At 40.2% G+C, this 12,500-nt stretch overlaps 1 protein-coding gene across 2 annotated transcripts in view; it reads right to left on the reverse strand.

The window, feature by feature from the left end:
- Positions 1–12,500, reverse strand: part of LOC137643952 (protein tramtrack, beta isoform-like) — an 82,860-nt gene that overhangs the window by 22,016 nt on the left and 48,344 nt on the right. For both annotated transcript variants that reach the window (XM_068376741.1, XM_068376740.1), the window contains exon 2: positions 11,069–11,159. In XM_068376741.1, coding sequence (XP_068232842.1) covers positions 11,069–11,159 — 91 coding nt within the window. The remainder of the gene's footprint in view (positions 1–11,068; positions 11,160–12,500) is intronic.

The raw sequence follows: 12,500 nt of genomic DNA on the forward strand, positions 1-12,500 counted from the left end.
CCTCGGGATCAGAGCCCCAGGCGAAATCACACAAAGACAAGATCTTGCCGACCAGGGTTCGATTCGAATCCAGACATTAATGTATGAAAATATATATGGCTTATTTGAATATGAAAAACACGTAAAAATGTGCAAAATTTATCATTAATTGAATGCCAAGTAACAAACTACCAATTGGCTACGATGGTGAAGATGGGTTGATTTCAATTCTAAGTACAAAATACCTGAATTCGACAGGTATAAGTACAGAGGAATTGTCATTGACTTTTATCTTTCTTCGTGGCCAAGTGGCTTAGTCACTGTCTATACAAGCTTGCCGACCAGGGTTCGATTCCCGGCCGGAGCCAAGCTCTTGTCTTTGTGTGATTTCGCCTGGGGCTCTGATCCCGAGGTCGTTAAGAGAATCCAGACATTAATGTATGAAAATATATATGGCTTATTTGAATATGAAAAACACGTGAAAATGTGCAAAATTTATCATTAATTGAATGCCAAGTAACAAACTACCAATTGGCTGCGATGGTGAAGATGGGTTGATTTCAATTCTAAGTACAAAATACCTGAATTCAACAGGTATAAGTACAGAGGAATTGTCATTGACTTATCTTTCTTCGTGGCCAAGTGGCTTAGTCACTGTCTATACAAGCTTGCCGACCAGGGTTCGATTCCCGGCCGGAGCCAAGCTCTTGTCTTTGTGTGATTTCGCCTGGGGCTCTGATCCTGAGGTCGTTAAGAGAATCCAGACATTAATGTATGAAAATATATATGGCTTATTTGAATATGAAAAACACGTAAAAATGGGTTGATTTCAATTCTAAGTACAAAATACCTGAATTCGACAGGTATAAGTACAGAGGAATTGTCATTGACTTTTATCTTTCTTCGTGGCCAAGTGGCTTAGTCACTGTCTATACAAGCTTGCCGACCAGGGTTCGATTCCCGGCCGGAGCCAAGCTCTTGTCTTTGTGTGATTTCGCCTGGGGCTCTGATCCCGAGGTCGTTAAGAGAATCCAGACATTAATGTATGAAAATATATGTGGCTTATTTGAATATGAAAAACACGTGAAAATGTGCAAAATTTATCATTAATTGAATGCCAAGTAACAAACTACCAATTGGCTGCGATGGTGAAGATGGGTTGATTTCAATTCTAAGTACAAAATACCTGAATTCAACAGGTATAAGTACAGAGGAATTGTCATTGACTTATCTTTCTTCGTGGCCAAGTGGCTTAGTCACTGTCTATACAAGCTTGCCGACCAGGGTTCGATTCCCGGCCGGAGCCAAGCTCTTGTCTTTGTGTGATTTCGCCTGGGGCTCTAATCCTGAGGTCGTTAAGAGAATCCAGACATTAATGTATGAAAATATATATGGCTTATTTGAATATGAAAAACACGTAAAAATGTGCAAAATTTATCATTAATTGAATGCCAAGTAACAAACTACCAATTGGCTACGATGGTGAAGAGGGGTTGATTTCAATTCTAAGTACAAAATACCTGAATTCGACAGGTATAAGTACAGAGGAATTGTCATTGACTTTTATCTTTCTTCATGGCCAAGTGGCTTAGTCACTGTCTATACAAGCTTACCGACCAGGGTTCGATTCCCGGCCGGAGCCAAGCTCTTGTCTTTGTGTGATTTCGCCTGGGGCTCTGATCCCGAGGTCGTTAAGAGAATCCAGACATTAATGTATGAAAATATATATGGCTTATTTGAATATGAAAAACACGTAAAAATGTGCAAAATTTATCATTAATTGAATGCCAAGTAACAAACTACCAATTGGCTACGATGGTGAAGATGGGTTGATTTCAATTCTAAGTACAAAATACCTGAATTCGACAGGTATAAGTACAGAGGAATTGTCATTGACTTTTATCTTTCTTCATGGCCAAGTGGCTTAGTCACTGTCTATACAAGCTTGCCGACCAGGGTTCGATTCCCGGCCGGAGCCAAGCTCTTGTCTTTGTGTGATTTCGCCTGGGGCTCTGATCCCGAGGTCGTTAAGAGAATCCAGACATTAATGTATGAAAATATATATGGCTTATTTGAATATGAAAAACACGTAAAAATGTGCAAAATTTATCATTAATTGAATGCCAAGTAACAAACTACCAATTGGCTACGATGGTGAAGATGGGTTGATTTCAATTCTAAGTACAAAATACCTGAATTCGACAGGTATAAGTACAGAGGAATTGTCATTGACTTTTATCTTTCTTCGTGGCCAAGTGGCTTAGTCACTGTCTATACAAGCTTGCCGACCAGGGTTCGATTCCCGGCCGGAGCCAAGCTCTTGTCTTTGTGTGATTTCGCCTGGGGCTCTGATCCCGAGGTCGTTAAGAGAATCCAGACATTAATGTATGAAAATATATATGGCTTATTTGAATATGAAAAACACGTGAAAATGTGCAAAATTTATCATTAATTGAATGCCAAGTAACAAACTACCAATTGGCTGCGATGGTGAAGATGGGTTGATTTCAATTCTAAGTACAAAATACCTGAATTCAACAGGTATAAGTACAGAGGAATTGTCATTGACTTATCTTTCTTCGTGGCCAAGTGGCTTAGTCACTGTCTATACAAGCTTGCCGACCAGGGTTCGATTCCCGGCCGGAGCCAAGCTCTTGTCTTTGTGTGATTTCGCCTGGGGCTCTGATCCTGAGGTCGTTAAGAGAATCCAGACATTAATGTATGAAAATATATATGGCTTATTTGAATATGAAAAACACGTAAAAATGGGTTGATTTCAATTCTAAGTACAAAATACCTGAATTCGACAGGTATAAGTACAGAGGAATTGTCATTGACTTTTATCTTTCTTCGTGGCCAAGTGGCTTAGTCACTGTCTATACAAGCTTGCCGACCAGGGTTCGATTCCCGGCCGGAGCCAAGCTCTTGTCTTTGTGTGATTTCGCCTGGGGCTCTGATCCCGAGGTCGTTAAGAGAATCCAGACATTAATGTATGAAAATATATGTGGCTTATTTGAATATGAAAAACACGTGAAAATGTGCAAAATTTATCATTAATTGAATGCCAAGTAACAAACTACCAATTGGCTGCGATGGTGAAGATGGGTTGATTTCAATTCTAAGTACAAAATACCTGAATTCAACAGGTATAAGTACAGAGGAATTGTCATTGACTTATCTTTCTTCGTGGCCAAGTGGCTTAGTCACTGTCTATACAAGCTTGCCGACCAGGGTTCGATTCCCGGCCGGAGCCAAGCTCTTGTCTTTGTGTGATTTCGCCTGGGGCTCTAATCCTGAGGTCGTTAAGAGAATCCAGACATTAATGTATGAAAATATATATGGCTTATTTGAATATGAAAAACACGTAAAAATGTGCAAAATTTATCATTAATTGAATGCCAAGTAACAAACTACCAATTGGCTACGATGGTGAAGAGGGGTTGATTTCAATTCTAAGTACAAAATACCTGAATTCGACAGGTATAAGTACAGAGGAATTGTCATTGACTTTTATCTTTCTTCATGGCCAAGTGGCTTAGTCACTGTCTATACAAGCTTACCGACCAGGGTTCGATTCCCGGCCGGAGCCAAGCTCTTGTCTTTGTGTGATTTCGCCTGGGGCTCTGATCCCGAGGTCGTTAAGAGAATCCAGACATTAATGTATGAAAATATATATGGCTTATTTGAATATGAAAAACACGTAAAAATGTGCAAAATTTATCATTAATTGAATGCCAAGTAACAAACTACCAATTGGCTACGATGGTGAAGATGGGTTGATTTCAATTCTAAGTACAAAATACCTGAATTCGACAGGTATAAGTACAGAGGAATTGTCATTGACTTTTATCTTTCTTCATGGCCAAGTGGCTTAGTCACTGTCTATACAAGCTTGCCGACCAGGGTTCGATTCCCGGCCGGAGCCAAGCTCTTGTCTTTGTGTGATTTCGCCTGGGGCTCTGATCCCGAGGTCGTTAAGAGAATCCAGACATTAATGTATGAAAATATATATGGCTTATTTGAATATGAAAAACACGTAAAAATTTGCAAAATTTATCATTAATTGAATGCCAAGTAACAAACTACCAATTGGCTACGATGGTGAAGATGGGTTGATTTCAATTCTAAGTACAAAATACCTGAATTCGACAGGTATAAGTACAGAGGAATTGTCATTGACTTTTATCTTTCTTCGTGGCCAAGTGGCTTAGTCACTGTCTATACAAGCTTGCCGACCAGGGTTCGATTCCCGGCCGGAGCCAAGCTCTTGTCTTTGTGTGATTTCGCCTGGGGCTCTGATCCCGAGGTCGTTAAGAGAATCCAGACATTAATGTATGAAAATATATATGGCTTATTTGAATATGAAAAACACGTGAAAATGTGCAAAATTTATCATTAATTGAATGCCAAGTAACAAACTACCAATTGGCTGCGATGGTGAAGATGGGTTGATTTCAATTCTAAGTACAAAATACCTGAATTCAACAGGTATAAGTACAGAGGAATTGTCATTGACTTATCTTTCTTCGTGGCCAAGTGGCTTAGTCACTGTCTATACAAGCTTGCCGACCAGGGTTCGATTCCCGGCCGGAGCCAAGCTCTTGTCTTTGTGTGATTTCGCCTGGGGCTCTGATCCTGAGGTCGTTAAGAGAATCCAGACATTAATGTATGAAAATATATATGGCTTATTTGAATATGAAAAACACGTAAAAATGGGTTGATTTCAATTCTAAGTACAAAATACCTGAATTCGACAGGTATAAGTACAGAGGAATTGTCATTGACTTTTATCTTTCTTCGTGGCCAAGTGGCTTAGTCACTGTCTATACAAGCTTGCCGACCAGGGTTCGATTCCCGGCCGGAGCCAAGCTCTTGTCTTTGTGTGATTTCGCCTGGGGCTCTGATCCCGAGGTCGTTAAGAGAATCCAGACATTAATGTATGAAAATATATGTGGCTTATTTGAATATGAAAAACACGTGAAAATGTGCAAAATTTATCATTAATTGAATGCCAAGTAACAAACTACCAATTGGCTGCGATGGTGAAGATGGGTTGATTTCAATTCTAAGTACAAAATACCTGAATTCAACAGGTATAAGTACAGAGGAATTGTCATTGACTTATCTTTCTTCGTGGCCAAGTGGCTTAGTCACTGTCTATACAAGCTTGCCGACCAGGGTTCGATTCCCGGCCGGAGCCAAGCTCTTGTCTTTGTGTGATTTCGCCTGGGGCTCTAATCCTGAGGTCGTTAAGAGAATCCAGACATTAATGTATGAAAATATATATGGCTTATTTGAATATGAAAAACACGTAAAAATGTGCAAAATTTATCATTAATTGAATGCCAAGTAACAAACTACCAATTGGCTACGATGGTGAAGAGGGGTTGATTTCAATTCTAAGTACAAAATACCTGAATTCGACAGGTATAAGTACAGAGGAATTGTCATTGACTTTTATCTTTCTTCATGGCCAAGTGGCTTAGTCACTGTCTATACAAGCTTACCGACCAGGGTTCGATTCCCGGCCGGAGCCAAGCTCTTGTCTTTGTGTGATTTCGCCTGGGGCTCTGATCCCGAGGTCGTTAAGAGAATCCAGACATTAATGTATAAATATATATATGGCTTATTTGAATATGAAAAACACGTAAAAATGTGCAAAATTTATCATTAATTGAATGCCAAGTAACAAACTACCAATTGGCTACGATGGTGAAGATGGGTTGATTTCAATTCTAAGTACAAAATACCTGAATTCGACAGGTATAAGTACAGAGGAATTGTCATTGACTTTTATCTTTCTTCATGGCCAAGTGGCTTAGTCACTGTCTATACAAGCTTGCCGACCAGGGTTCGATTCCCGGCCGGAGCCAAGCTCTTGTCTTTGTGTGATTTCGCCTGGGGCTCTGATCCCGAGGTCGTTAAGAGAATCCAGACATTAATGTATGAAAATATATATGGCTTATTTGAATATGAAAAACACGTAAAAATGTGCAAAATTTATCATTAATTGAATGCCAAGTAACAAACTACCAATTGGCTACGATGGTGAAGAGGGGTTGATTTCAATTCTAAGTACAAAATACCTGAATTCGACAGGTATAAGTACAGAGGAATTGTCATTGACTTTTATCTTTCTTCGTGGCCAAGTGGCTTAGTCACTGTCTATACAAGCTTGCCGACCAGGGTTCGATTCCCGGCCGGAGCCAAGCTCTTGTCTTTGTGTGATTTCGCCTGGGGCTCTGATCCCGAGGTCGTTAAGAGAATCCCGACATTAATGTATGAATATATATATGGCTTATTTGAATATATATATATATATATATATATATATATATCTTTATATATACATATACATATATATATATAAATATATATATATAATATATATATATATATATATATATATATATATATATATATATATATATCTTTATATATACATATACATATATATATAGTATACATACAGTATATACACAATGTATAAATATATATATATATATATATATATATATATATATATAATGTAAATTATATTCATGTACATATATAATGAGGGACATTTTTCTCATAGAGTTGGGACATCAACACGAAATAAAGTTTACGAAACTCGGGGAGGGAGGGAGGGAGGGAGGGAGGGAGGGAGGGAGGGAGGGAGGGAGGGAGGGAGGGAGGGAGGGAGGGAGGGAGGGAGGGAGGGAGGGAGAGAGGAGAGAGAGAGAGAGAGAGAGAGAGAGAGAGAGAGAGAGAGAGAGAGAGAGAGAGAGAGAGAGAGAGAGAGAGAGAGAGAGAGAGAGAGAGAGAGAGAGAGAGAGAGAGAGAGAGAGAGAGAGAGAGAGAGAGAGAGAGAGAGAGAATTCAAACTGGGGGAGCAATTTCCCCAAGTTTGAGAGCCCTCTTGCCGGTCAAAATGCTTCAACATTTCCTTTTGAAGCACGATGACTTCGACAAGGCAGTCTCTCGTTAAGATGGCGTGCAGGGAAGAATTCCTGTGACCAACTGTCACACTGCGTTAACCAGTGCATCAAGCCAGGCAGGTTCCCTCCCACTTGAAGTGCTAGCCGGAGGATCCTTCGGGAGGCCAGAGGCCTTAGGTCTGGAAACCTGAAAGGAAGTAATAACTTTGCTACCTGGTATGTCCGGCACCGGTCTGAGCACTGGGGCCTTTGCCGGGCACTGCTCCTTCAGGGTGGAAGACTTTCTCGTTGCTTCCCTCTTTCGTCCATCCTGTGTCCAATGCATAACACGTCGGGAATTGTAAATGTGACACTCATACTGAGCGAACTAATTTTCTGGCGAGAGATGATACCTTAGCGATAGGCCCTTGTAAGCCTGCAGGGGAACAGGTGGAGCAGTCAGTCTACACGACCAATGGGAGGACGAACGAGGAGCTGACGAGCTGCGAGATGGCAAGTGCAGCGATGGCAAATGTCTAGCTGGCGAATGCCTAGAAGGTGGTGACCTATGAACCCTAGGAGAGACTCGATGATATGACGAATGACACTCACGCATCTGATGGTAGCGAGACCGTTGGTCGTCTTATCAAGAGTGAGGGTCTCTCGGTAACGAGTAACTGCTGATTTACGCGCAGCTGACAAGTAACGAACAGCTGACGAGTCACGCATAGCTGATGGATGACTAAGAGCTGACGTCTGGCGGGAGCCTGAAGGCTCAGCATGCGAAAAGACGTCTCCCTACCAGAGGGGGAGAGAACATCCAGGGGGCGAGGAGTTATAAACTGCCTGACGAAACCCCGAATGGGAACGTCTAAGAGGTTCCTCCAGAGAGGCGACCTGGCCTCACAGTCAGAGCCAACACATGTTGGTCTCTGGAAGGTCTCAGGAACACAGGATCTTTGGGGGTTCTCACGAAAAAATGAGAGGTAACCGCCCAAAGGAGAGACTCACCTCAGACAATGCTCCATCCCCATAGAAGTCAGAGCTCAGCAACGGGAGGGGGAGTGCAGTCTTCAGTGTCAGCAGGAGTCAGCAAGGCAAAAAGAGCTACAACAACTCCGACGTCGTCAGGGTTACATTTGACGGAGAAGGATCCACCTCCGAGGAAGTAGGAGTTCGCTTCCTCTCAGCACCCAGTTAGAGGAGCTCAAGCAAAGCCTGACTAGGCGGGGAACCAGCCAAACCTAAAACAAGTCAGAGAAAGAGCAAGTGCTCCCCGGGGGGAAGGGCAGAACAGTTTCTCCAGGGTAAAGAGTACTGTCCGTCAATACCCGAGGTTGACCTAGGGTTAAGAGGTCCGTGCTACTACCCGATCATTCCCCAAGAGAAAAAGACCATTTAGAAGCTTCGGGAAGAGATCGGGGGGTCAAAAAATAAGTCCAAGATTTCAACTTCGAGGAAGACCCCGATGCGAAAAATCTTTCTTGGAATTACTTTTGCGTCTATGCCCGAACCTCTCCCACTGGGAGGCAGACCCCTTCAGGCATTCAGGACAAGCGTTGTCCCAATCACATCGCCGACCTCTACAGGACGGACACAGGTGATGCGGGTCCATCTCCATGGAGGACATAAAGATACCACAAGAGAAGCCCTCAGGTCCAAGACAAGAGCATACAAACAATACAGGTATTGCTCGACTTACGACCTATGCGACATACGACTATTCGACTTTACGACCATTTTTTTTCAGGGTGATGACGTCACAAGTTTATCGGAAATAGGACGAATATTTCCTTGAAAATAATCTGTTTTCTTGTATACATATAAACTGATTTATCTTGGTAAATTATTATTTTCTTTTATTATTAATATTCAGTATTTATTTTCAGTTAAAAATACATTAAGAAAAGTTTTAATATCTGTCGAGTTCATATTGTCTGGTGACGTCACATCACCGGCGGAAAGCTTCTGGGCAATACAGTGATTTCCTTCCAATAGGCTAACAATTAATATTAGTATTTCCATTATCGAAATATTAAATAACGATACAAAGTATTTTGAGGGTCTGTATCGGTTGTCACGAGTACTACGTAGCGTAAATTTGAGTGTACGCTACTTTTTTAATCTCTGATAATGGACCGATGTTTATCTAAAGAAAATATACTATTAGGGCAAATATTTTCTTGAAAATAATATATTTCCTTTTACATTATAGAAATAAAATACTTTTGTTTGTTAAGTTAGTATTTTCTTTTAATTTCTTGCGAGAAACAAAGAAAATGAATTTACATATTTTGCAAGTCATTCTTCGTAGAGATTACTGTACGTCACGTGACTTGTGACGTCATGTATCTGGCGGAAGCGCGCTGACAAACCGAATGATTTCCTTTCATTGTTACAGAGTAATCTTATTACAGCATTCCCATCATCGAAACACCCCGTAACGATATCAAGTGTTTTAGTGGTCTGTTATAAGATTAGTACAACTTACCGTAAATTTAAGAAAAAAAGTCTGATGACGTCATATTTCTGGCGGAAGGCGAGAGGCAAATCAAGTGATTTCCTTCCGATGCGTTACTATTCCCATAATCGAAACATCGAATAATGATATATAGAATTTTTTAATAATTTTCAAAAAAAATATGAAGATACAACTGAATTAAAAACAAAATACAGAGAGAGAGAGAGAGAGAGAGAGAGAGAGAGAGAGAGAGAGAGAGAGAGAGAGAGAGGGAGAGTATTCCTTTTATAACTAATAATAAGGTCTATAAACGAACTGTATGGAAAATGTGATACCCTATAACATATTGGCGCCGAGGTAATATGCATTATGAAGAAATTTCGAATGTCAAGAAAATTATATAAATCAGTGTTATTCGCACTATATATATGTACTTATAATAGTAATACTGCAGCGTGACCTTGAGATCAGCTGATGCCAACCGAAAGTAAATTAAAAGTATTTGTTAATTATTGATATGCTCAAGAAATTAAAAAATAAAATATAAACGTTCTTTAATAAACCACAATTAAACACAGTAATGTCTAATGAAATATAAAGGCTTAATATTGAACTACAATACTGTATGAAGCTTTAAAAATGAACTACCCGTATGCGATTGCGAGAGCGAGCACACACACACACAGAAAGAGCTACAACGATTTCGCATTATACCTAATGATTAGACGAACTGTATGGAAACTGATTTCCTGTAACATATTGGCGTTGATGTAATATCCATCATGAAGATATTTCTAATAAGTTAAGAAATGATAAAAAAATATGCCATACGTATGTACGCCATATTTTGATATGGTAGGTAGCGGCACTTTCAGATCAGCTGATCATAACCAAAGGTAAACAAAATTTTCAGTACTCGATTGTAAAATGCTTCCAAAATTGATGAATAGAATACAATAATGCATTTATAGAGCATAAGATATCCTATGAAACAAGAAAATGGAATAATGATAGACAGTAAGAAAATATTGACAAAATATGATCCAGATGATTGCCGAATCATAACGTATCAAAATAAATCTACGGAAACTTCACTTTTCTAGTTCGACATATCTCGGTCGTAAGTCGAGCAATACCTGTATATAAAAGAAAAAGAATTTCAGTATAAAGAATTTTACCCAAAAATATTTCACGTCAAATGACAAGTCAATGTCAGGAGAGAGCGGCAACGTCCGGACTATACCCGAGCCAAAAGCAAAGTGGTTGTTCAGTCCAGGTGTGTGAGTCAGCAGGGTAGCCATCTACCCCCACCCCTCCCGCTAACTACCGGTTGGGGTAGTTATCCGTCACTAAAAGTCTTAAGGCTCTTCTTTCAGCTATGCCGAAAGTAATATCCCAATAAATAGCAAGGGTTTGTATAGAGTGACTGTACTAAGTCCTTATGACTAGTCTTCCAGCTTTGCTGAAAGATAATCCCTACAAATAGCGTAGGGTTTGTATTTAGTGTCGGAACCAATACAAACTAAAAAGGGAGTCGTGCCTGATTCTTGACTTAGTTAAATTGCCTCAACCTCTCAGCTCGGCTATTATTAAAACTTGAAAGGTAAAGGCGTATATCGTCCTTAATTGAAGCAATGTCTATATTGCTTCAATTTTCCTTTATACTGTCAATGCCTTCTATCAAACATTTTAAAGAAATAAGCAACAATTATTCACAAAATATACTAACCTGTTCCCGCAGGAAAGTAAGGATGTCCACAAAATGGGCCTGGTGGTTATTCCATTTCAGGGAGAGAAGCTCTTCTGCCATCTTGCCACACCTGTAATCACAAGAAATAAATAGTATGACTTACAAATTATGGAATTTTCATCCTACAATTAATATCAATAATATTTACCTGAATAATTTAGCTAGCCCTGAATCCCAAAAACCACCCAGCTGAGTAAACCGTAGCATGCCAAGCGAACTTAGCATGCTGAGGGAACCCAGCATAGTGAGCGGAGTCAATGTGCTGAGAGGACCCTGCGTGGTGAGCGGACCTAACATGCTGAGAGGACCCAACTTGTTGAGCAAACTCAGCACGCATGATCAGCCTAAGGGGTGAGTGTGTTCGGCTGGAACTCCGGCAAAAATCAACCTGCTGATCCTCAAGTGGAAGAACTGTGGAGGACGTTTCCGCAGGAGGCGCAAGACCGACCAACCCATGCGAAGGCAGATGTGAGCTCCAGCTGTGCCCCTAGCATTAAACACCTCCAGCAGCCATTCCTTAGTGGGAGAACCTAAAAACCCCAAGGAAGGCCACAGTTGATGCAAAGGGTCAAAAGAGCTAAACTCCCTTCGCTAGGGGAAGGAAGGGGTTTTCCTTACCCCAAAGGTTGTCCGTGGGCTAAATGGTCATTGCCCTTGTCGATCAGTCTACAGAGAATGCCAAACAGGAAGAGGCAGGTGGGAGAGTAATACAGGATAAAGAAATCAGAATTTCTTGGACTTTATGGATGAACTCATAGGCAAAGAATACTTTTCTGACTTCTTCCGGTTCCATTATAGAATGGTGCCATATTAATTAGAAACTCCCATAATTAAATAGATCTTTGTAAATACAATATTTCTAATCCCACATACTACTGGCGGAAACCTCTAATAATGAAGTTACATATCTTAATAATAAAAAAAATACCCGTTTTGCTCCTTCTGTCGTCAAAGCACATATCATAAGTCTCCTCCCACCCCGTAATTCAGAAAAACACTGATAGGTGGTGCTTTGCCAAAAGTTACTTGTTCAAACATAGTAAAGGGCCAATGTTTTATATTTTAAACCTCTTTGTTATTTATTTTCAAAGTTGGAATATGCAATACAATCATGGCTCTTGTTATATTTACCCTATTATTAATAAAAGGTTAAGATAAAATAGTGTGTTTGATATATTTAGTCTGATTATTGGAAAGGGAAGCCAAGTCCATGTTCGAACAGATACTGGAGCGCGAAGCTACAACTAGCCTTTTTGTTTAGTGTTTATTCACCTCTTTAGTTTATGTAATTGATAATCAACACCAACATAGTAGCCAACAGGGCTAACAAGTGTAGCAAAACATAGTCTGCTTGCCAGAACATAGAAACAATGAGATACTGTTAATTCACGGGCGAAGCGAGTATACGGCA

This window comes from Palaemon carinicauda, chromosome 7, assembly GCF_036898095.1.
Source record: "Palaemon carinicauda isolate YSFRI2023 chromosome 7, ASM3689809v2, whole genome shotgun sequence".
NCBI classification, from domain to species: Eukaryota; Metazoa; Arthropoda; class Malacostraca; order Decapoda; family Palaemonidae; genus Palaemon; species Palaemon carinicauda.